At 63.8% G+C, this 23,921-nt stretch overlaps 1 protein-coding gene across 17 annotated transcripts in view; it reads right to left on the bottom strand.

The window, feature by feature from the left end:
- MYO18A (myosin XVIIIA) overlaps window positions 1–19,823 on the bottom strand; it is a 32,974-nt gene extending 13,151 nt beyond the window's left edge. For 3 of the 17 annotated variants that reach the window (XM_069874318.1, XM_069874303.1, XM_069874305.1), the window contains exons 1-23: window positions 18,743–19,823; window positions 10,520–10,660; window positions 9,978–10,034; window positions 9,398–9,485; window positions 9,201–9,310; window positions 8,949–9,125; window positions 8,638–8,848; window positions 8,266–8,408; window positions 7,421–7,521; window positions 7,267–7,330; window positions 7,004–7,148; window positions 5,583–5,594; window positions 4,681–4,857; window positions 4,506–4,596; window positions 4,228–4,420; window positions 3,435–3,521; window positions 2,693–2,834; window positions 2,452–2,611; window positions 2,099–2,285; window positions 1,781–2,018; window positions 808–917; window positions 666–731; window positions 273–401 (exon numbers count right to left, since the gene is read on the bottom strand). In XM_069874318.1, coding sequence (XP_069730419.1) covers window positions 273–401; window positions 666–731; window positions 808–917; window positions 1,781–2,018; window positions 2,099–2,285; window positions 2,452–2,611; window positions 2,693–2,834; window positions 3,435–3,521; window positions 4,228–4,420; window positions 4,506–4,596; window positions 4,681–4,857; window positions 5,583–5,594; window positions 7,004–7,148; window positions 7,267–7,330; window positions 7,421–7,521; window positions 8,266–8,408; window positions 8,638–8,848; window positions 8,949–9,125; window positions 9,201–9,310; window positions 9,398–9,485; window positions 9,978–10,034; window positions 10,520–10,660; window positions 18,743–19,756 — 3,843 coding nt within the window. In that variant the 5' untranslated portion in view covers window positions 19,757–19,823. Of the gene's footprint in view, window positions 1–272; window positions 402–665; window positions 732–807; window positions 918–1,780; window positions 2,019–2,098; window positions 2,286–2,451; window positions 2,612–2,692; window positions 2,835–3,434; window positions 3,522–4,227; window positions 4,421–4,505; window positions 4,597–4,680; window positions 4,858–5,582; window positions 5,595–7,003; window positions 7,149–7,266; window positions 7,331–7,420; window positions 7,522–8,265; window positions 8,409–8,637; window positions 8,849–8,948; window positions 9,126–9,200; window positions 9,311–9,397; window positions 9,486–9,977; window positions 10,035–10,519; window positions 10,661–11,006; window positions 11,085–11,314; window positions 11,378–11,564; window positions 12,201–12,796; window positions 13,033–13,668; window positions 13,735–18,742 lie in introns of those variants that run through there. The other 14 variants (XM_069874309.1, XM_069874319.1, XM_069874310.1 and 11 more) reach the window with 12 other exon arrangements.
- Window positions 19,824–23,921: the final 4,098 nt, after the last annotated feature.

Here is a 23,921-nt window from a genome sequence, read left to right as displayed (position 1 = left end):
AGAGGCACCACCGAGATGCCTATTTTACGCTCTCTTTAATAATAAAAGTGGGAGCCGACACGCGGCCTCATCCTGCCGCGGCGATGCCCAGCGGCCTCCCCGCCGGCTCCCCCTGGCCCCCCGGTTCCCTCGGGCCCCCCCCGGCTCCCCGGGCGCAGGGGGGAGAAGGGAGGAGGAGGAGACGCTGGTCCAGACGCGCCAGAAAGGCTGCGCTGCCCATTTTAGGCGAAATTGTGTTGTCGGAGCAGGGAGGGGAGAGCGCGGGGACGAACCTTCCTCTTCTTAAACTGCTGCCGTGCCAGGAAGCCCCTGCACGCCGCCTGGAAAAGGGTGATGTTCCTGCTGGTCTGCGCATCCCGCTGCTCCTCCAGCCTGGCCAGAGAGCCGGCTCGGAAAAACACCTGCAGGAGGGGAGCGGGGTGAGATGCCGATGGGTGCTGGCATCTCTCTGGCCGCGCCGTGCCACCCTCCTGCTGCCAGGGACGCGGCTCTCCTCTCCGCAGCCGCTGGCCCCGTCTCACTGCGAGGGTTTTATTCCCCAGGCAGAAGGAATTCCGTAGGTGGGAGCGAACAGTGGTGCCCTTGTGCTGCCCCCACGCTGTGCCGAGCTGTGCCACCCACCCCTGCTCCGTGCCGGCACCCACGCCTGGCGCCCAGCCTCCTACCCGGCTCAAGCCCATGTGGTAGCTGCTCTTCTCCAGGTCCAGTGACTCCAGGAGCTCCTCCACCGCCTGCGGGGAGGGAAAGGACTCAGAGGGTGCAGGGGGATCATGGATGGCGGTGCCAGCCCCAGCGCAGGGCACGTACCCGCTTCTCGTCCACCACGATGTAGTTGCGCCCGTGCTTCTTGGTCAGGTGCGGGGCGAGGACATCAAAGCGCCGCCTGAACTCCGCAAACACCATGTGGTCGGGATACCCTGGGAAAAGCGAGGGAGAGGGGAGCTGCGGGGACAACCCAGGAGATGGGGGACACAGCCCTGCGTGCCCTCACTCCCCGGGGCCCATCATTTGGGAGCTCTGAAGGTGTCACCCCATGTGGCAACAGCCCCTCCCAGCGCAGGGCATGGCCAGAGAGCAGTGACCCTGCCTCGAAGGTTTTCCTTGGCCGTGTCCTCCAGCGATTTTGGCTGAGATCTAGGGAGAAAGCGGCCAGCTCCCGCGTCGGGGGGAGCACAGGAACACGCGTGTCGCCTGTGTAAGCAAACAGGCCCCGCTCTGAGCCAACTTCTGCACCAAGCTCATTGCGCTGCGCCTCCACGTCTTAATTAACGATGGGGTATTGACGCGGACGCTGACCCCAGCAGAGCCGGCTGGCCGTGACCATCGATCCAGGAGGTGTGTGAGCTGCATTGATTTCCAATTGCAGCAGGAAGGGTCCGGCCTCCAGGCAATAAAACCTCAGTTGGGCGGCCTGCCATGCGTATCGATAAATGCTTTACTGAGCACGACCCGGAGTCCCTCGTCCCAGCGGGACAGGGGCCGGCTGCCAGCAGGAACGCTGCCAGGAGCCGGCGGCACCAGCGGAGACACCCAATTAAGGCCATGCCTGTCCCCAGCGCAGATAACAGCCTCGCGCTGGGGGTGGAACGGGAAGAGGACCACCCTGGGGGGATGCTGGCAGGGCTCAGAGCAAGGACACGCGCCCAAGGGGATCCCTCAGGGGAGCTCTGGCTCCTCAGGGAGGAGATGCAGTCAGGACTCCCATGGCATCCATCCCACAGCGGGACGCGTGCCACAGCCCTGCCTTTGCCCCTCTCGGGGTGCCGGCGGCGCCGCTCACCTTGGCGATACATGCGGAGGGCGTCGAGCAGGCGGGAGCCGCGGAGCTGGGCGCGCAGGAGGGGCACGTCCAGCTGCATGAGCCCGGCCTCGCAGTGCTCCGCCGGCAGCTCCAGCTCGCTGCCGCTCACCCGCCGGCACGGCAGAGCCCGCTGGTCCCCACCGCTCGCCGCTGCCTTGGGCAGGAAGCAATGCACAAAGTGCAGCTTGGACTTCTTGATGCTGTCGATGAGGGCGTCCTGCGGGAACGGGAGAGCGGGGTGAGCGCTGACACGTAGCGCTGCCTCAGCTGGACCCCCTTTGGCACCCCCTCACTCACCACTTGCAGCTTGATCTGGATGCAAAGGGATTTCTTCTTGACGGCAGCCACGCCGGTGGTGAAGGTCTTGCGCATGCTGGTGGCTCGGCGCAGGGCCAGCTGGGAGCCCCCTTCCAGTCCTGCCACCGAGCCCGAAAGCACCAGCGCCGACCCGCCGCGGCCGGCAAACAGGCTGCTGATGACCTTCCTGCAGAGCACAGAATCATAGAATCACCAGGTTGGAAAAGACCCATCGGATCATCGAGTCCAACCTCTCCCATCAAATACTAAACCATGTGCCTCAAAGGGCGCGTCACCCCCAGAAATCACCTCTCTCCCCCACCACGCCCGCCCTGCCCTGGGACCCCACTCACTTCTGCGACTCCTGCAGCAGGACGCAGGCGTTTTGGGAGGCCGGGTTATGCTTGACGTGGTTGAGCCAGCCCGTGGCATCGTACTCCACCCAGTTGGTCCCCGAACTGTGACCCAGGAGGAAGTGTCGGGGCTTGTCGCTGGGGAGCAGCGGGCTGTGCCCTATGGGGACACACAGCACTGATGGGCACGGGACCGGCACCTCGCCAACGCACGGCCCCGCAGTGCCAGGCCCCCCCTGACCTTTCTTGCCCCCTTCCTGGGGACCGTAATAAGAGAAGAGCCGCTCCAGCAGCGTGTCCTCATTTCCACCTGGCTGCAGCGCCTCCTCCTCCAGCAGCCACAGCAGCCCCCGTGCCTCATCCGTACGGGCCAGCGACCGAACCTGCGGGTGGCACAAGGCTTGTGTCCGGCTTGGCACGTCAGATGGGAGGGACGGGGACCCAGGCCACCCGAGGAGCATGCAACCTTCGCCACCATCAGCAGCGGAGAGTCAGTATATAACACTCTGGGCAACAAGATGCTTGCTGGGGTGGAAAATGCTGAGCTCAGGAACCCACAGGATGAAACCCAGAGTAGTGCTAGCAGCCCCCCTTGGTCTCTGCAGCTTCTTCTAGCACGGACTGGAGCACCTCAGGGACCTGTTCACCCTGAGTTCCAGAGCACCCCAGGGACTGGAGAACCTTGGGGATCTATCAACCTTGAGTTCCAGAGGACCCCAGAGACTGGAGTACCCTGGAGCCTGGAGCACCCTGGGGATTGTCCGAGGGCTCCTCGCCCTCCTGTCCCATGCAGTGGGGACACCAGACCGGGGGATGCAGCGTGGATGCGGATTGCACACACGCTTGCAGCCTCACCCCCTGTCCAAGTGTTCAGGACAGTCCCTCTCCTTCCCCTCACAACCTCCAAGGGGCCAGAAAAGCTGCCTGGCCTCACACCACAAACTGTCATGATGTGGCTGAGAAGCAGCGTGGCAGGTGCTCACCAGTGCCTGGTGCGAGGGCTGGTCTACAGCGGCCACGGAGCCAGCGGAGCCGGGCTCGGCGTCAGCCAGGGCGAGCTCGATGTTCTCCTGGTGAGGGGGGACAGAGGTGTGGTCAGTGTCTGTGCAGCCGAGGAGCAGATGGGGACCAGCACTGCTCAGGGCGCTGGTCTCAATGGGGTCCAGGCAGGAGGCAGGGCTTTCCCAGCACCCCACAGCCCCGCAGTGCTGGCATCGATCGCAAAGGGGCAATGCCGGGTGGTGGGAGGCAGACCAGGACACGCAGAGAGGCCCCCTTGGGCTGTCAGTGCTGGGACAGAGCAGCAGCAGCAGTTTTCCCCACCACCATCACCCACCGCCTCCCACCCTGGCACGTCTGGAACAGATTCCCAGGGAGGTGGCTGAGTCCTCATCCCTGGAGGTGTTTAATAGCCGGGCAAATGAAGCGCTTAGGGATATGGTTTAGTAGTGGAGAGGTACGGTTGGGCTTGATCTCAAAGCTCTTTTCCAACCTAGGGATTCTATGATTCTATGTGTGCAGGCAGAGCTGCCCAGCTGGGGAAGGCGCTGCTGCCCCGAGCATCGTGTCGCAGCTGCTTTGGTTGGACTGGTCCAGAGCGACCACAGGGTAAGAAAGGAGGAGTTGGGAACGTTGCTTGCGCAGGGAGAGGAGCGGAGGGCAGGAGGGGAGGGCATCCCCATTACCCCCAGGGTAAGAAACGAGGGTTTGAGAACATTGGAGGTGCTTGTGCAAGGAGAGAAGCGAAAGGCAGGATGGGGGGGGCATCCCCATTACCTCCTTGTAGCGCTCCAGCTCGCGGGCAAAGGTGCGCTGGTGGAAGAGGAGCTGCAGGCGCTCCTGGGCGTAGTTGTGGCACAGCTCCTCGAAGGTGGCTCCCCGGCTCTGCCCTGCCAGCTCGGGGTTTTGCGCCCCGGGGGTGTCCACCACCGTCACCGAGCACACCGAGTGCTGGCTCGACTTAAGCGCCCTGTGGAGGGCAAAGGGACACACCGGGGTGACCAGGAGCCACTGGATGTCCCCCCCTGCTCCTCCCCCCAGCCCCCAGCACATACCTGTTGAGGAGGGAGATGAGGAGGGTGAAGAGCTCCGAGTACAAGCCGGATCCGATGCCCTCCAAGCACTCCAGCGCCGTCAGCTTGGGACCTGGCCGAGACAACCCTGAGCATCCCCAGCCTGGTGTGTCCCCCACCCCCAGCCACCCGCTGTCTCCACCATCCCTCACCCTACCTGTGCCACCATCGCCCAGGGGGGGCTCGTCGGGGCCCTGTCGGAAGGAGGTGGATCGCTGCAAGGTGCCTTTGGGCTGGTGCTTGAAGATGGAAGAGGAGAGCTCCTCCAGGCTGCAGCCCAACAGGTAGGCAGCTTTCTGAGCCCACTCGTGCCGTGCAAATTGCTTCCTCCCAGCTGCAGGGTGGAGAAGGGGGCTCAGTGCCAGCTGGGGCATCCCCACAAATTGGGGGGGGGGTCTCCAGCTGGACCTGGGACAGTCTCAGGGTCCTCCAGCGTAGGCTGGGGATGCTGTGTGGACGGTGCTCGAGAGCTGGGAAGCATGGGTTTGGGTTCGGTTAGAGGAGATGTGGGGGGGAATGGCTTCGTGCTTCTGCAAGGCTGAGCCCAGTGCCACGTGGGGTCACCCAGGGACCCCTGGGACGCTGTGATGGTGGGAAGGGGGGCTCTGAGCTGATCCAGTGTGGGGACACGTCCCTGCTCAGCCACGTGCACCGAGAAGCCTCAAGCTCTGCCAGGGCAGGTTTAGGCTGAACATTAGGAAAAAAATTTTCATGGAAAGGGTCACTGGGCACTAGCAGAGGCTGCCCAGGGAGGGGGTTGAGTCCCCTTCCCTGGAGGGGTTTAAGGGACGGGTGGACAAGGTGCTGAGGGACACAGTGTAGTGATTGATGGGAATAGTTGGACTTGATGATCCGGTGGGTCTTTTCCAACCTGGTGATTCTATGATTTTATGATTCTAAGCCACGTCACGACGCAGCAGGACAGACTGTGGCTGCCAGACACGAGCACGCGGAGGGCCAGAGAGGTGGGAGCAGGTTAATGGTGACACGCAGGGACACGACAACGGGAAGGATGTAGGATGGGGAAGCCAAAGACATGTGCAGAGAACAAGATTTTACCTTCGTCGGCGTCTGCATTGCAAAAGGGCAGCATGCACCATGCAAACAGAGACAGGGGTTAGAAACAACGCGGCAGCACGGACACGCGACACGGGGACGCCCTCCTGCCAGAACACGCCACGTGCAGGCACCGCCGTGCAAACGCTGAGCCCGGCCTCCCCCTGGCACTGCCTCGGAGAGACCCTGCGACCCTCCCCTGCGACCCCAGTGAGGGGCTCGGCTCAGCTGCAGAGCGCGTGGAGCCGCTGTCGGATCCAGCCCAGTAGAAAAACACAAGGAAATTGAGGCTGGCACAGCTGAGCTGAGTCTGAGCATCTCCAGTGCCCACAAGATGCTGAAGGCTCCAGAAGCAGCATGGAGCTGGGGTTGGGCTGCTTGCCCCAAGCAGCAACTGGGAATGCTCCCCTCGAGCAGGATCTGGGGTTCTCCCCTAGCAGGCTCCCCCTGAAGCGGCTCTGGAGGTGCCAGAGCATCCTGCTGCTGCGGCTGCAGCAGGGCCCTGCTGCCCTCTAGTGCCTTGAAGCACCCCACATGCCAGCACTGCACCCCACATTGCCCCTCAATCCCTCCTGTCACTCCCTCCCCATCCCCAACTCATCATTTTCCATGGGGCTGCAAACCCCTCGGCGCAAGCTCCAAGCTCCAGGTGCTGCTTTCAGGTGTGCCATGCCCGAGCCCTCTCACCAGCAGGCTGCACCACGGGGGCTTCCAGCACCGTGGGGGGAAAGGCAAAAGCCCCAGAGGGAGAAGAGCAGCCCCACCAAGCTGAATTCACCGTCCCAGGGACGGAGAGCAAAGCTGGTGCCCATCAGAACAAGCCCTGCAGCCCCCGGTGAGTGCTGGGTGCTGGGGCAGCTCTGCTCCTCACCACTGGTGGTGCCAAGAAGGCTGGGTGGGAGGGGTCCTGATGGGCAGCAGCAGGTGAATTTATGGCTGCCAGGACCCAGCTGGTGGTCAGGGCTGGTCCCAGCACACCAGCAGCATCCCAAGCCCTCGTTTCAGCCCCCCAAACCAGCACCACGCGGCACCACCCGGAGCAGAACCCCCCTTGCTCTGATTACCGGCTCTGTCCTCCAGTGGCTCTGTGGGGAGGACAGGGGGGAGAGCTGTTACACCAGGGACAGGGGACACCCCCACCGGCTCCCCCAGCCCCAGCCAGGCCCCCTCAGCCCCCCAGGTTGGCAGGGCCAGCCCAGAGTCTGGTGTTTGATTCCTACCAGCCAGTGGGATCCCCCATACCAAGGGCACAAAGTTGGGTGCCCCAAAGTGTCCACAGGGGCAGGACCTTGTCCCTCAGCTGACAAACAAAACACCCCTCCTGGGCTTGGCCGCGCCCTGAGGGGCCATTTGCAAGGTGCAAAGTGATGGCAATCACTCCACCTTGGCTCATTAAAGTCTCCTGGCTTCAAGCAGCTCGTTACCTTTGGTGGCCCCGGCGGCTCCCAGATGGTAAATAGCTCCCAGGACAAGCCAGAAGGCTTTCTGCTCATCAGCGGAGATGCCCATCACTTTCATGGCAGCCTGGAGCTTGTTGAACTGCTGAGTCGCCTTCTGCTTTTCTTCTGCCTGCGGAAAATACTGGGAACCATCGGTGTGGGAGCCCGGCTTTGCCTCCCCCTGCACCCTAAGGGGCCAGGGGACCCTGTCCCCATCCACAGCCCCCACCCAGCCCCACAGCATTGACCTTGGAGAGGGGCACGATGCCGAAGACGTTGTTTTCTGCCAGGTGGTTGAAGTGAAGCTCAGTCCTGCAGGGATAAATGCCAAGACTGAGCCTTTGTGGAGCACTCTGGAGACCCCCCCAGGCTGGGGGCCATGCCCTTCCCCTCCCAGCTCACCGCAGGGCACTGTCGGAGCAAGCCAGCAGGTAGTAGAAGACGTTGAAGGTGGCCTCATTGGCTGGACGCCTGGCAACACGCAGCTTCTCCAGGAGCAGCGTCTGGCAGAGGGAGGAGGGTTGGGAACCATCCCTGAGGGCCGTGCTCCCACCGAGACCCCGCAGCCCACCCCAGCCTCGCCCGTGCTGTCAGCCCCTGCAGAGACATGAGGGTCTCCCAACCCATGACAGGGCATCATATAAACGCAAACACGATCCCAGCAACCCAAGAGCATCTCCTGTCCTGGGGTGTCTGCTACTACAGGAGAACAAAGAAGCTCTGCTGAATTTTAAGGGCTCTGTTGTTATCACACCAGGGCAGTGTCTGGGAGAAAGACACCCCGATATCAGGGCTAACTCAGCCAGGATGGGGGATCGATCCGATCCGCGCACATCTGGGTGCAAACAAAGACAAGAGAGGGATTCCTGGCTGCTAAGCACTGCAAGCACGGCTGTGGAGGATCCCTGGTGAGGACAGAGCAGCTCCCAGACCAAAGGAGACCACCCTGGTGAGGATGGAGCAGCTCCCAGGCTGAAGGAAGCCATCCTGGTGAGGATAGACCAGCTCCTGTGCCAAGGGGAGCTGCCCTGGTGAGGATGTAGCAGCTCCCAGGCTGAAGGGGAGCCACCCTGGTGAGGATAGACCAGCTCCTGTGCCAAGAGGAGCTGCCCTGGTGAGGATGGAGCAGCTCCTAGGCTGAAGGAAGCCACCCTGGTGAGGATAGACCAGCTCCTGTGCCAAGGGGAGCTGCCCTGGTGAGGATGGAGCAGCTCCCATGCCAAGGGGGGCCACCGCAGCCCCCTCACCTGTACGGAGGCGGATGCCACCTGCCCAGCCTGGTCGAAGTCCAGCGAGATGATCTGAGAGAAGCGCGTGGCGTTGCTGTTCATGCCGGTGCTGCTATTGCCAAAAGCCTCCAGGATGGTGTAGAGCGCCTGCCACTTCTCCGCTGCGGGAAGAGAAGCGGGGCGGTGGGGTGCAGGGGCCGCGTGGCAGGCAGAAGGCGGCACTGCCAGCTGGGCAAGCGCCGCTGTGCCGTGCTCCACGACGCGGTAAAGCGACCGGCGTGAGAAGGTGAAAGCCGTGTCGTGGGTGTCCAGCCACTGCCGCGTGCGGGAGGCTGGGGAGGGCTACGACTGCAAAGCACAGGGGGTTGCAGAGGTGGCGTGGGGACTCACCGGAGAAGACTTTGCCGGTGCTGCCAGCGATGGTGGCGAGGTACTGGACGAGGTGCTGGCAGTTGGTGGTTTTGCCGCTGCCGCTGGCGCCCAGCAGCACGACGGCCTGGTCCTGGCGGCTCATCAACATGCTGCGGTAGGCGGCCTGGGCCACCGCGTAGATGTGTGGGGACGTGTCCTCCCTGCGGCAACCTTTGAACATGTGCATGACCTGGGCGAGGGGAAGAAGCGGCTGCGGGTCAGCACACTGCCACCCCCACTGCCTTCCTCCAGGCACTCGTCCCCTCCACTCCCTGCCCCAGCAGCGTCACCTTCTCGGAGTACATGGAGGGGGAGCTCAGCGGGTTGATGATGACCATGGTGGGGCCGGCGTAAGTGTGTAGGAGGTTGCCGCCGTAGCGCTGCCGCAGCGTGTGCAGCACGCTGGACTCGTTGAGGTAGAGGAGGCTGGCGAGGTCCTCCACGCGGTCACAGGAGGGGGGGTTCGCCTGGCAGCGAGGAGAAGGTGGGCATCAGGTGGGGATCGGGAGGCTGAGCTGCCATCCCCCACCTCGTAGCCCTACCTTCTCCACGTCGTCCTCCTCCACCTCCAGGATGGTTCCATCGTGGTCGAGCTTCACCTTCACCTTGCCTTCGGGCAAGAGGCTTCCCTCCTCCGGCCGCAGCTGGCTGCCTGCGAGGGGCACGGGGCTCTCAGCAGGGCTGTGCGAGTAGCCCCAGCTCCCGTGTCCCAGCACCACGGGGCTGGCGTCCTACTCACCCAAGGAGAAGCCATCCCTGTGCACCAGCCACACCTTCTCGGTCTCATACCAGGCCTCCTCAGCTGCTATCTGCTCCTCCGTCTTGGCCTGTGGGACAGGAAGACGTTGGGTGGTGACAGTCACCTGGCCTCCCATCTCATCCCATCCCGAGGGCTGGAGGGAGCAGGGCCGCCTGCCCCCAGGCTACGTGCCAGAAAGCTCCACAAGCCCCAACCCCTTCCATCACGCGTCCCCAGCTTGCCCCCTGCCACTCCAGAGGGCTTGGGACTGCAGGAATCCCACCAATACATTCATCACAGTCACCTCCATGGCCACCGTGGGCAAGCCTGGAGGAGCTGAGCTCCCAAACCTCAGCCCAGAGAGCGGGCACCCATGCCAGCCCCACGCCACCCACGTAGCCGTGCCGGGATGCGAGGACATCGGACATGCTGCAGGGACACGGGACACGCTGCAGGGACACGGGACACGCTGCAGGGACACGGGACGCAGCACAGTGATGGCAAAACACTGCAGCATGGGGAAACGCCACGCTGGCACAGTCAGCACAGTGGGGACGTCCCCGCCACCCCAAAGCCAAACCTGAGCTGCAGCAGCGCCGGGGCCAAAGGGGGCTGCTGGGGCATCGTCCACTTGAGCCTGGCAAGGCCGAGAGATGGGGGTGAAGGCGAGAAGGGTTAGTGTCTGCCTCACAGACAGCACGGAAAGCAGTGAGGGCAAAGCACTGCCGTGCAGAACCCCACGGGTGCTCCTGGTGAGGGCACCGCTGCAACCAGCGGAGCAGCAGGTTCAGCGCGGGGCTGGGGACACGTGGAGCCGGGAAGGATACCAGCCACGAGGCACCATCGCCAACACCTCTGGGGCTGGGGGACACAGCGCTGACCTGCTGTGAGCTCTGCCAGTGCCACGCACGGTGGCTACGCCGGTACGAGGCACCCGTCCTGCCCGTGCTGGGTGTTCTGCCCCTTTCCATCCTGCTCCACCCCAGCCGTGCCACCTGCACCGAGAGCTCCCTGGCACGGCCTCGCTGCAGAGAGGCACCCGGTGCCCGCCGCCCCGGCACCCTCCGGCCCCGTGGGCGACACGGCAGCCGCGGAGCAGGGCAGGACGGGGAAAAGCCTTACGCTCCAGCACGAGGCGCGGGCACAGACGCCAGCCCAGCGGCAGACAGAGGACGGCAAGGGGTCGCCGGCGGAGGCAGAGGGCTCCTGAGGACCGGGGTACGGTACCTGGCTGGGTGCCGAGGCGGAGGCAGCGGGGTCCAGCTAACAGCAGTGAGGAAGGAGGAGAGACAGGAGAAGAGAGGAGAGAAAGGAGAAGAGAGAGGGTGAGATGCAGACAGCAGAAGCAGCACTGCGACGCGCCCCCACGCACCGTCTGGGCATCATCCATCGGCCACAGGCGCGCCACGGCCACCGCAGCTCCCCACGGCCAAGCACAGGGGGCTGGGCAGCAACCCCAAACCCACCGGCACCCCTGGGCATTCATCCCCTGCTGCCAGCGCTACCCAGAGAGGCATCACAGTGCTCACGGCCAAGCGCAGGGGGACGCTGCCCACACGTCCCCAGCCCCAGGTGGGCAGCACACAAGCGCCAACGCCCCTGGAATTACAGAAGTGGTGAAGATCCTCTCCAGCCGGCGCTGCGCCTCCTCCGACGGGCTCAGCTGGGATGCGGGGCCGGGGGCAGCCTGGAGGTAGAGCTCCGTTAGCACCAGGCTGGCTGCCCCACAGCCCCCACCAGCCCCACGCAGGCGGCAGAAGGGCTATCGCAGAGGCTTCCCCAGCCCTGCAGCCCCACCGGTGCTCAGGGAGGGTACAGGGAGCAAACGGTGGTGCAGACCCACAACCACCGATGCCAGCACTGCTGTGGCACCGGTGGGTTCCCTGCCCAGGGACGTGGGTCCCCTCTCCCACACACCTGCTGGGGGGGAGCCGGCGCAGGTTTCGCAGGGGTTGGACGCTTCTCACCGGGCTGCAGTTTCTTCTCCACATGAGCCGGGGTGGGGAAGACAAGGGGGATACGATTGAGTGGCTGCAGCACACACAGCTGCCCCAAAAAGTGACCTCCACCTGCACCGCACACCCCAAAATCACTGCAAACCATGCTGGTGAGCTCACACCGTGCCGCCACTGTGTTAGAATATCACCCGCTGTGCACACACAGGTACCTTGTGCCTCTCCAGGGCGGTGGGTTTCGGAGCGGATGCCTTTGCCGGCTCCACTTTCCCTCCCGAAGGCTGCCCCGGTGAGTCCGGCTTGGCTTCGGCCCCCGGGGATGGGGATGGCTTCACATCCCCAGTGCCCGGCTCAGGGGACCTCTCCTCCCGCTTGTCCCCTGGCCGGAGCCGTGGCCGGTGCTCTTTGGTTTTGCCCTTTGCCATGAGGGTTTTGAGCCCCGCTGAGATCTCGTCCTTGGGCTCGGGCTTGTTGGGGGCACGCGGCGTGGCGGGGGGAGGCGGCGCGGTGGGGGGAGGCGGTGGGATGGCAGGACGGCCCGTGTCCTCCTTTCTAGGAGGTGGCACCGGCTCGGGGGACTTGACCTCTCGCCCCGGCTCCTTGGCGCTGCCAGCATCCTCCCCCGGCAGGACTTTGCGGACCACCTTGCGCACCACCCGGACCACCCTGCGGCGGGACAGCCCCTGGCCATCGTCCCCCTGCGCCTCGGTGCCCGGGACCTCCACCCCATTCACCGCTGCCCCGTTCAGCACGGGCTCCGGGCTCTTCTCTCGCCCGGGCGGTGGCTCGGGCCTCTTCGGGGGCTCCGGATTCGGGGGTGCAGGTGCCGCATCCTTCGGGCTCTCTGACTGCAGCCACAATGACACCAGTGTGAGTGGTTTGGTGGGGTGATGCCTGTCCCCACAAGCACCCTCTGCTCGGGACATAGCGGAGCCCTGGGCTCCATGCCCTGCTGCCCGCGCACAGCTCCCAGCCAAACCCCCGGCACCGAGGGACGCAGCACCCAGCTCACTTCCCCAACCTTCTTCTGCTGGACCTCAAGGCAGGGAGCAACGGCAACTGCCCAAGCCCTGCACCCAGGGACACATCGACCCTCACTGCTGGGATAAAACACCACTCGGGGCACCAGCAGCCTCTCTGCAACGCGCAGGGCAATCCACAAGAGTTCTTCAGCCAACACCGTAACCATGGGGCAGGCACCAGGGAGGTGGTGAGATCGCTGCACACCTACAGCCGAGCATCCCAGCCAAAACCACCCACCACCTTCCACATGCTGCCCTGGAGCAGCCACCAGCGCTCCGTGGGGACCAGGGTGGGCACAGGGAGGGGATGCTGAGCCCACGACCCTCTATGATGTCCCCAAGCCCCGGCACAGGGTCTGTCCTCATTGAAAACAAGCTCCATCCCCGACAGCTCCACCCTGACCATGCCCTGTATCACTTACAGCCCCGTCCTCCTTCCCGGGTCTTTTCACAGCTAGGGATTTGTCCTCGTCCTTGACCTGAGGGTCAGACAAATAAGAGGAGCGCGTTTCAGCCTGCCACAAGGCCTCGATGCTGGAAAAGCCACTGGGACCACCACTCTGTGCCAGAGCAGGAGGCTGCTCCATGAAACACCCCCAGCCTGCAGCCCCTCGCTGAGCCCACGGTCGTGGCACAGCCTCAGGGGCGCGTGTCCCACCAGGTTTCCAAAAAAAGCAAGGGGAAGCGCTAACTGCACGCCGGTTCTGGCAAACCATGAAGACCAAGAGGAAAGCACTGGCCCAGGCCCCCTCCTCACATGCAGCTGGCGAGCGAGCGGCTACGTAGAGCCCCGACGCTGCTCCCCACGGGGCACCTGCCTTCCCGCACGTCACGGCACATTTTCAGTGTCACAGGCTAATCTCAGCGGCAGCCGCACCACACGATGTGCCAGCTCCCTGCTGAGGGGGATGACCGGGAGTCTCCGATGGGGTGGGTGAGCAAACCCTCCAGTGCTCCGAGCCCTCTTCACGCACCGGGGCTCGGCTGCGGCACCGCGGTGGTGAGGGGCACGGCGCCTGCGGGGCGGCTGGCAGCACCCGCGCATGCGGTCGAGGTGGTTCACGCCTTGTTAGGGTTCCCCAGCCACTCGCAAAGCACTCGTTAGGGATGGCGTTAGTAATCGCATGCGTGGCCACAGCAGTGACCGCAGCCACAACGGGGCGCGGGGCAGCTCCCCACTCGCTCAGCAAGAGGCCAGGAGCATCGCTCCAAATGCACCACTGGGCAAACTGGGGAGCTGGCTGGCGGTGTGACTTGAACGTGGGGTGAGGGCAAACGTGCAAGAGACTTCCCTTCTGCTCCCAGAATGCAAACCGGGATGAAAAGGCCATGGCGATGTCTCATGGAGCCGCAGCCCTGGCTGGGGAGAGAGGCAGAGGTGAGATGGGCTGGGACCAGCAAGTGGGACACCAAACTGTGCCACGGGCATGTCCTCACCAGCCCCAGGAGCCCAAGATCCTCAGGAATGAGGGGGTCTGAGCCCATCTGGCTCAGCGTAAGAAAAGGCAGCACCTATAGGAAGGGCCTGGGGACATGCAGGAGGGCAGGCTGAGACCCAGCAAAACTCATTGTGCAAAAAAAGCCCCTTTACTCAGGCTGCAAGACTGCGCCCCTGATTCCCCTGGTGGGCCAGCTCGCTGTGGTAAGCAAATGCCAGGATGAGGGAAGGGATATTTTCTGCCCCGGGTGGCCTGACTGCAGGGTTTATTCTGAGCCTGATCCCGTGCCAAGCAGCCGGGCAGCCTTGGGAGGACCCACCACCCTGGTAGGACCCATGGCTGGTGCCGTGCGCCAAGACCCAGGAGGGTCGCGGCCACAGCCGTGGGGGAGAACAGCCCCTTCCAGGGCTGGGCAGGGTGTGGAGGAGCCACCAGAGCAACCCACCCACCCATCGGCATGTCACCTTGTCCCCACAGGGTCCCCTTTTCCCCTCCCATCACCGCAGCCTGAAACACTGGTGCCCAGCGCACCCACTGGGCATGAGGCGCCCAGAGATGAACCTGCCCACAGGTCAGAGCCCCCAGACACTCTACCCACAGTGTTCCCACCTCTGCGCAGCCTGGCAGCACCCCAAAAGCCCCTGGAGAGCCGCGGTGTCGGGATAGAAGCTTAGGGTCTCTGGAGGGGCTGAAAGAAACAGCCCCCAGCCACCAAACCGCCCCAGGGGTGGGTACAGCCTCCTGGTCCCCAATCCCAGTGCCAGGACTGGCCCCCACGTCCCCTCCTCGTGCCGGTTCATCCTGGGGGCCCCCATCTTACCGCAGGCTCGGGGCGAGCAGGGAGCAGGGGTTTCCGCCGGAGCGGTGGGAGAGGCACTAGCAGGGCGGCAGCCGACAGCGCGGGGACAGCTGGGCTGATAGGGCCACCCTAAAAATAGCTGAGGAATGCGAGGGGCCCAACGGCGCACGCAGCAGCCGGACGGTGAGCTGGAGGGGGGGACGCGCGGGCAGCCAGGCCTCGCCACCACCGCCACCACCGCCACCACCGCTGCTGCCGGAGGAAGTGATGTGGGCTCACGGCAGCCCCACGCTGCGGGGGGAGCTGCCCAACCTCCGTCCCGCTGCCTGGCTCGGGGGGAGCAGGAATGAACCCCTGGCTCCCCTCCACCTTGCATCTGGGCTTGGCTCAGGGGGAAGTCCTGCACCCCCCACGACGGGGTCGCACACTCCTGCATCCCACGGCGGGGTGCCCGGTGTCGGAGTGGGGTTCCCGGTGTCGGAGTGGGGTGCCTGCCATCGTGCGGTGCAGCCCCAACCCCACTTGCTCCTCCCTTTGCGTTCCTGCGAACCACAACAGCACCCCAAAACGCGCCAAGGATGGCCAGCCCGCCTCCCCGAGGCGAGGGCCAGCGGCACAGAAGCGAGCTAGCCCACTAGCCGGCCAGTCCGGCATCACAGCCCACAGCAAAGCTGCCTCGGGAGGTCCAAGGTCTCCCTGGGAACAGCGGGATGGTGGGTGAGAGGTTGGGGGTGTCCCTGCGTGGAGCCTGCTGCGAGGAAGCCGGTGGCGTGAAGGAGAGGTGGCAACTGCCTGGGCACCGCGGAGACCCCAGCTGGCACCTGAGCAAGTCGCTGCCTGACCCCGGGGATGCCGATGTGCCCCAAGCCAAAAAACACTTTTGGAGGAATCAGGGGAGCCCAGCCTGACTGGGTGGGCTGGAAGTCCCTGTGCTGGGGAACAGCAGCACTGGATCACGTACTTCCCAACCCACGGAAACACCAGGGTTCGCAGCACCACCACAGGGCTGGCACTGATAGCGAGAGGCCACAGCAAACACGATGCGGCGCAGGGTGCCTGGTGTCCCCAGCTAGTGCTGGTGGCAGCCACTGGGTAATTAGCCAAAAGGTGCAGCCATACCCCCTGACAGCACAACAAGAGGCTTTGGTGGGAGTGTGAGCCCAGCGCCGGCACACACAGCCACCACAGCCCCCTCCACCGCGAGCCAAACCCACGCCGACCCAGGCAATGCAATCCTGCCTTCCCAGGGATCCTGAGCATCCCTGGGGCAGGGCACGGAGTCACCCACCAGGGAGGATCCCAGGTCCCATGGACCATCTCCACCAGGACTCCCAGCCCGGCTGTGCAGTTAACAGCAGAGTTTCTGCCCAGCCAGCAGATTCCTCTTGTTCCTCCCAACTTCAGCAGCGATGAACCAACCCCAGAGATGAACCCAGGGCCACCTGGGGGCACCTCAGCAGCACCGTCCCTACAGAGAGCACTGAGGAAGAGCCAACACAAGAGCTTCCCTTGGACCAAAGGAGAAAGCGTTGAGTCCCACAGCCCCTATCCCACGTCCATCTGCCTCCCCACAGAGTCCCCCGGCGGGACACGGGGCACAGCAAAAAGCCACCAGCCACCTCCAGCACGGTGGCCTCGCACTCAGGGAACAGAGACCTCTGTGACCAGCGGGCAAGCACGTCACGCGGGGTCTGCCAGCACGGTCACCGAATGCCTGTGGTCCCACCAAAGCGCTGCAGCGGTCAGAGGCGTTTCTGGAATATTTCTGCCCGGCCGGCGCACGCCCAGGCGCTACTGGAGGAATTTCGCTGATAAATAAATAAATACAAGCGTGGAGTTGAGCCAGACCGGCTGCCCCGTGTCAGGAGCAGGGCTGGGACACAGCAGGGGCTTGGAGCTGGTCCCCAACGCCCAGGGAATGCTGTGCCACCGGCCAGCCCCCTACGCGCCCCACAGCACCAGGGGACCCCCAGGCACAGTAGGCACTGCCCCTGCCCAGCTGTGATGTGGATTCATAGAATCACCAGGTGGGAAAAGACCCATTGGATCATCAAGTCCAACCATCCCCATCAATCACTAACCCATGTCCCTCAGCACCTCGTCCACCCGGCCCTTAAACCCCTCCAGGGAAGGGGACTCAACCCCCTCCCTGGGCAGCCTCTGCCAGGGACCAATCACCCTTTCCATGAAAAATTTTTTTCCTGATGTCCAGCCTAATATCCATGAGGATGAGGATGGTTCAGGGACACGGCGGGTGCTGCCCCTGCCCAGCTGTGGATCCACGAGGATAAGGATGGCTCAGAACAGCTCCTCTCAACGAAGCTAAACCCCCCGCGCTACGCAGGGAGCCCAGCACCCTCCCTGCTCCAGCCAGGGAGGGGCTTCCAGAGCAAGAGCCCAAAATATGTCTATAATTTCCTGTTTCAAAAAAGGATCATTTTTATTTAAATTAGGACCAGAAACATTCCAGGGAGCTTAGCGGGGCCTGGGGGAGAGCTGGGCCTCCCTGTGCACTGGCACCTTGCACGGCCTCGCTGGGTGAGGGTTCCCCAACCGCACCCTGTGCCGGCCAAGCCAAAACACATCCCCCCGTGCAGCCCTGAACTACGCAGGAGGGGGACGGCACCCTGCACCGGGGCTGCCTGTGCTGCGCTGGCACCTAAAGACGCCACAGACATGCTTGCTGCCATTCTTCTGGCCAGATTGCTCCATCTGACGCTGTTTAATCACAGAATCATAGAATCACCAGGTTGGAAAGGACCCATCGGATCATCGAGTCCAACCATTCCCATCAATCACTAACCCATGTCCCTCAGCACCTCATCCACCCATCCCTTAAACCCCTCCAGGGAAGGGGACTCAACCCCCTCCCTGGGCAGCCTCGGACAGGGACCAATCACCCTTTCCGTGAAAAACCTTTTCCTAATGTCCAGCCTGAACCTCCCCTGGTGGAGCTTGAGGCCATTCCCTCTCGTCCTGTTCCGTGTCCCTTGGGAACCCACACTAGGGTTCTGGTTTGCCCACAGCAGGGCCAGCAGAGCTGGGCAGCTCCTGAGGGAGATGTGGGTCACCCAGTCATTAAGTTTCTATTTATACAGCACCAGTCGCACGCGCAGGGCTGCGCCCGCTGCCAATGGGTCCCGTCCCCTGGCACACTCACCCCCTGCTCCGCTCCGCGAGGAGGGATCCCAGCAAGGGGAGGCTGGCGTGGGCAGCAGGGCAGGGAGCGCCCCTCCTGCAAAGCAGCGTCAGGGATCATAGAATCATAGAACCACCAGGATGGAAAAGACCCACCGGATCACCGAGTCCAACCATCCCCATCAATCACTAAACCATGTCCCTCAGCACCTTGTCCACCCGTCCCTTAAACCCCTCCAGGGAAGAGGACTCAACCCCCTCCCTGGGCAGCCTCGGACAGGGACCAATCACCCTTTCCATAAAATATTTTTTCCTAATGTCCAGCCTAAATCTCCCCTGGCGGAGCTCGAGGCCATTCCCTCTCGTCCTGTCCCCTGTCCCTTGGGAGAAGAGCCCAGCTCCCTCCTCTCCACAACCTCCTTTTAGGGAGTTGGAGAGAGCAATGAGGTCTCCCCTCAGCCTCCTCTTCTCCAGGCTGAACACCCCCAGCTCTCTCAGCTGCTCCTCTTGTTCTCCAGCCCCCTCACCAGCTTCGTTGCTCTTCTCTGGACTCGCTCCAGAGCCTCAACATCCTTCTTGTGGCGAGGGGCTGGGATCTCCCAGCAGTGAGGAGCAAAGCTCTTTCCCTCTCAGACGGGGCTCTCTCGGTGATGGGACAGGGACAGAATCCCCCCAGGTGACGCAAAGCTGGGCTCTCCCAGAGCCCCTCCAGCAGGAGGAAGATGAAACCCAACAGCACACTGATAATTTTAGGGGTGAAAAGCCACTGATTCCAGCTTGCAAGCACTGATGCAAACCCACCCTTGTAGCCACTCTGATGCCCTGGGCATGGGCAGCAATTGCATCCCAGCCCATGCATCGTTCTCAGATGGAGCAGCCCCAGCACCCGCCGGTTCCCACAGCCCCTGCCAACCCAAACACCCCCTGCGAGGACGCTGGCAGCCAGCAGAAAGCCAGGGCCCCGTCGCTGCAGCGAGGGCACCGTTACTCACATCCCAGGCAGCCTGGCGCGTCCCCTGGCTGCCCCGCAGCCAGCAGCGGCTCAGCTCGCTCAGCTCCAGGATGGGCTGCACCTTCAGCTGCACTGTTTCCCCCGACTGCCGGATCATCTCCACGATCTCATCCCGGGATTTATTCTCCACGTTTCGCCCGTTGATCTCCACCAGCCGGTCGCCCGGCACCAATCCCAACGCCAAGTCTTTGGTGCCAGCTCCGGGTTCGGCGAAGTGCACGACCCGCCGGTAGACGTGCCCGTCGGGCGCGCGGTCCAGCATGGTCGTACGGCGCAGGGAGAAGCCGAAATCACCCGTGTTGCGCCTCTGCAGCTCCAGCTGCCGCGGAGGTGGGGGCTGCGGGGGCACCACGGCCGGCAGCCGCAGCTCAGCAGGGAACCTCTTGCTGACGAGCTCCGGCACCTTGGCACGCAGGGAGGAGGCAGGAGGGGTGTGGGGGCGTCCGGTGGGGACCCCTTGCTTGGCAAGCTGGGTCTCCAGCGCGCGCACCTCCACCTGCGGGGAGGGGGCTGCCGAGTGCTCGGAGGGGGTGGAGGTCTCCGAAGTGCTCTCATCCCGGCTTTTCTGGGAGAAGGAGAAGCGTTTGACAATCATCTGGGAGTTCTGTTTGGCCAACGAGCCGAACTTGGCTGCCCGCTGCAGCACCGAGCCCTTAAAGTTGGCATCGTCCACCTTGAGGTCGTCGCTGGAGCTGGCCGTGCTCAGGTGGCCCGAGTCCAGGATGACGCTGCCCCGGTTGCTGTCCGAGTCTATGTCTGTGAGATGCAGGTCGGAGCCGCTGGCCACCTTGATGGGGATGGGGTTGGAGATCTCCAGGCGGGTCTTGGAGTCCCGCTTGGAGGCCCGATTGAGGTTGAAGAATCCTCGGCGCATGCTCATCTCCTCCAGGCTCTTGAGCTCGGCCGCTGACATCCGCTCCTTCTTCTCTTTCTTTTCCTTCTTCTCCTTTCGGGCCCCATCCTTCTCTTTGTCTTTCTTCATCAGGTTGAACATGGTGGAGCAGGGCTCGGGGCACGCTCGCCCCTGTGGTGAGGTGCTGGGTCGGGTCACGGCCGCCTGCCTGCAGGACAGGAGGGCAAAGGCACAGTAAGACAGCGTAGAACAGCCAACACCTGCCCCACCGCCCCTCATTCCACCGTAGGGTGACACCCATCCCCAAGCCACGTCCCAGTGTCCCCCTGCTCACTGGGGACAGCAGCGCTGCAGGGTTTTGAGACTGGCCTGGTCGTTGTGTCCTTGCCCTGGCTGGGCACCAAGCCCCAGGGATGCCACAAGGGTGGCCCCCCCAAGCCCCAGGGATGCGGGATGGGTGGTCCCACAGCCCCAGGAACACCCCAAAAGCATCCCAGCAGCCCCAAGCATCCCCATGCCAGCCCCAGGGCTGACGGTGGGCACCATCTCCAGCATCTCCAGCACTTTAGAGCTGTTTTGGAGCAGCACGGGTGGGCATCCCAGCTGCATTTGCAGTGGCCCCTGTCAGCGCAGACGCTTCCCCCGGCAAAACCAGCCACCCCTGCCGGCTGCGGCACCGCAGGCATCTCGCGTGCTGGTTCAAAAGCCTCTTGTTGAAGAAACAAGAAGCCTCTCTGCTGCTCATCCCAGCCCTGACCACCGCAAAGCCGCCAGGGACAGCCACGGGCAGTGTTGTCACCGGGGAGGGAACTGGAAACACAGCCCGAAGCAAAGGTTGCCCTAATAAACAGGAACCTGTAAAATCACAGCCCTCCCAAACACCGATAAGCGTCTAATTTTAGCCACGGCGACACAGAAACGCGTGACGCTGCCAGCGACCTCCAGGAACAGTCGCTCTTTCATTCGGGCAACCCGCTCTGGGGAGGGGAGCACCCAGCCAGAGACAAAACCACAGCCCAACAGAACCCCAGGCCCCCCAAAAATGCAGTGTGCACCCAGCACCCGGGGGCACCCACAGCCTCACCCCCCACGGGGCAGCTATGGGACCTGTTTGCCCACCAGCCCCCCCCGCGCCAACCTCCATCGAGCGCTCAGGCCGCGGATAAACAATTCCAAACCGGAGCAGCCGGCTGGCAGCGCCGCACAGGACGGGCTGCCAGCTATATATAACGGGGAAGGAAGCCGCACAGGAACTTAACCTCGGCACAAAGGACAACAGGAAAACTCCCCACGTTTGAAGCATCTGCTTCCGAGCTCTCCGAGAGGCGTGGGGGTGAGGTTTGAGCAGCCCACGGGGACAGCAGTGCAGCCCAGGGTGCGTGGATGCCACGCCAAGCTGCACCTCGGCTCCGGCGCAGCATCACTGCGGCATCATCACCACCTCCCTGCAAAAGGAGTTGGTCCCTGCTGTCCCCAAACACACCCAGTGGGACACACGGGGAACCCAGCCACCTCTTGGCAAAGCCAAACGGCCTCCAGGAACAGGAGGAGGCTGCCCAAAGCCTCCTGGGCTCAGGATGTGCCCAGGAGAGGGCTGGCCGCGGCGCAGGCGAGCTGTGGCACGGTGCCACCCCAGGCGCGTGATAGAGCCAGAGGGACAAGGTCGGACACGCAGCACGGGCAAGCGGCTGCTTTCATCATCTCTGAGCCTCCTGCCCAGAGCCTAGACCCACAGCCAGGACCCCAAACTGGGTGCAAACAAGCCAGCTCCTTTCTCCTCTCCCAGAAACGCCGGCTGCGGGGTGACCCACTGACCTGAGCCCGGGGACGGCGCGGCTCCTCTCCCTGACCCGCTGCAGATGCTGCGGCGAAGGACGCACTGTGGCCACGCGGTCCTGCGGCTGTTCGGCGATGGTGCCGGGGCCTCAGCGCAGACAATGGCAGGAGGGAACCACCTGCACCATCACACAGGCCACCGGTACCCCCAGCCGCCCGGGCATCCTTAAATCAGCCCTGCTAGGGGATGCAGAGAGGGATGCATCCCCAGGAGCAGCTGGCGCTCACCCCATGGCACGGAGGGGGCTGCGGGGCCCCTTCCCAGCTCGGGGAGGAAGATCCTTGGGAGCAGAGCCACTCGTTGGGCAGGTGCTGGTTAGAGCCGAGGCGCTCTTTGTCCTCAGTGGTTTCTCTCCCCCGCACACACGCTCCTTCCCAGCCTTTGTACGCTCAACAAAAAGGGGGAACAAGCGTTACCATCTGCATCGCTAATCAGGGAGCGCCGGCAGCTCGGATCCGTGTGCCCCACACAAGGCCACTGCTGGAGGAGCCGGACACAGCGAAGACCCCAGCAGCCCTCCTGCATCAGCAACCCCAGCCCTTTGTGGTTTGATCCCTTTTCCCTCCTGCCATCGATGTGGGATGGGTGCAGCCCTGTGTCGCGAGCCGGAGACGGCTGCTGAGCGTCTCCCTGCTCCTGAATCAGACCCAACACACCTGCCCTGACTCAGCCTGGGCTCACTCCAGGATTAGCCATCGCCAGGCGTGTTCGGGACAGCGTGAGCCCTGACAGGGGAGGGAGAGGCACCCGCGGGCGCCGGCTGTGCCCGGGGATCACACGCAAGGACGCTGCTGTGACACCGGGGCTGCCAGATGTCACCCTGGGAGGGTCGAGTGGCACTAAGGGACATCCAGCTTGAGGCCCCCAAAGCCCTCCCTAAACCAGGGATGCAATTTTCCCCTGGTCCCCGCACTGTGGCCGCGAGCCCCTGTGTCCCTGCCAGGGTGCCAGGGAGTTTCAGGCGGGGAGGCAGGCGTTCTCGGAAACTCGGAGCCACTCCTTCCCTCCTCGAGACGCAATCTCGCCTGACGCGCTCCTTACCGGCAGCGCAGGTTTGCCAGTCGCCTGCCCTCCCCGCTCCGCTCCCCGTGCCGGTGCCAGGGCCACGCTCGCCGTCGCTTTGGCTCGGGAGCTGGCAGTCATCGCCTCCCGGGGTGCCCCACACCGGGGTGTGCGCCCCACGGCGGCTTCGCCAGGATGACACTGTGCCAGGGAGCGGGCGGCAGCGATTCCCAGCCCCCAGCCTGGCGCTCACACAGGGCAGAGGGGACTGACCTGCGCGACGCCTCCTCGTCTCCTTGCCTCGTTCCAGAGAACGAGGAAATTTAGGGGTTTTCCAAATCCTTCTGCGCTGCCTTCCTTTCTGGACAACGCTGCGATGCGTCAGGGGGAAAACAAACCCGGATTTACCTGAGTCACAGCTGGGATGTGCCGCCAGACTGTCTCCCAGGAAGGATTCCGGGTCCTCTGGCCGCAGGAACCCCGTGCCCGGCAGCCAAGCTTGGAAACGTCACCCTGGGATGGTGACAGAGGCCACGAGGGTGCACAGAGTGCATGCGTGGGGTGCAGGAACCCGCCTCGCCCCGACACTGGGCAATAAAACAGCTCGGGAGTTCTTACAAAACAGAGGTGGTGGCGCAGCGATCGCTGCCAGGCTCTGCTGGGTGGGAGAGAAGCAGGAGAGGGTTTAACGCCCAGCTGGGGGATGGTTGGGGTCGCGGTCCCATTGTGCCTCCCCCGCTGCCCCCTTCGCAGCCCCAAATTTGCAGCCTGACCCCCCCACACGGCCCAGCCCGAGGGAAAGGTCAGCGGGCAAAGTCCAGGGCTGGCGCAGGCGCTGCGGGAACGCCTGGTCCCGGAGGGAACGGGGTGTTGGGTGCTGCCGTGGGGGTCCCCGGTGCCAGGGCCAGCCTGGGGTGCAGGAACACCCGCTGCCTCTTCCTTCAGTGCCCTAAGTTGAGCTCCCCCGCTGACCAGACGATTTGCATCTCACAGGCTTGGAAACCACACTATTTCTAGACGCGCGTCCCAGCCCTCGCCTGCCGCTCTGTATAATATTATATTATATTCTATACCTCCCCAGGCAAATTAACGCGTGGACAGGTGCCGTAGCGGCCGCTGGCCCCGTGAGTCCCCGACACCCCAAAGAGGGACCCAGGTGCCAGCACTGCCGGTGGCGACAAAGCTGATGGAGAGCTGGGATAACAGCGTTGGGTCGTAGAATCACTAGGTTGGAAAGGACCCACCGGATCAGCGAGTCCAACCATTCCTACGGATGCGATTCCCCTGCGGCACGGAGAAGGCCCAGGGCAGTGGTTGCTCCCTGGAAGCGCTGCTGGCCCTGAGCAGCCCTGTAGCGGGTGCTGGAGCAGCCGAGATGGGGACAGGACCCCTGTCCCCCCACCCAAGGGTGCGCCGGCATCCGAGGGGCACAGCACCCCAACTGCCAGCACCCCACAGCTGCTGCTG

The sequence above is a fragment of the Phaenicophaeus curvirostris genome, chromosome 21 (assembly GCF_032191515.1).
Source record: "Phaenicophaeus curvirostris isolate KB17595 chromosome 21, BPBGC_Pcur_1.0, whole genome shotgun sequence".
Lineage (NCBI taxonomy): Eukaryota > Metazoa > Chordata > Aves > Cuculiformes > Cuculidae > Phaenicophaeus > Phaenicophaeus curvirostris.
The sequence above is the reverse complement of the archived record's forward strand: the minus strand, read 5'-3'. Positions and strand labels throughout refer to the sequence as shown.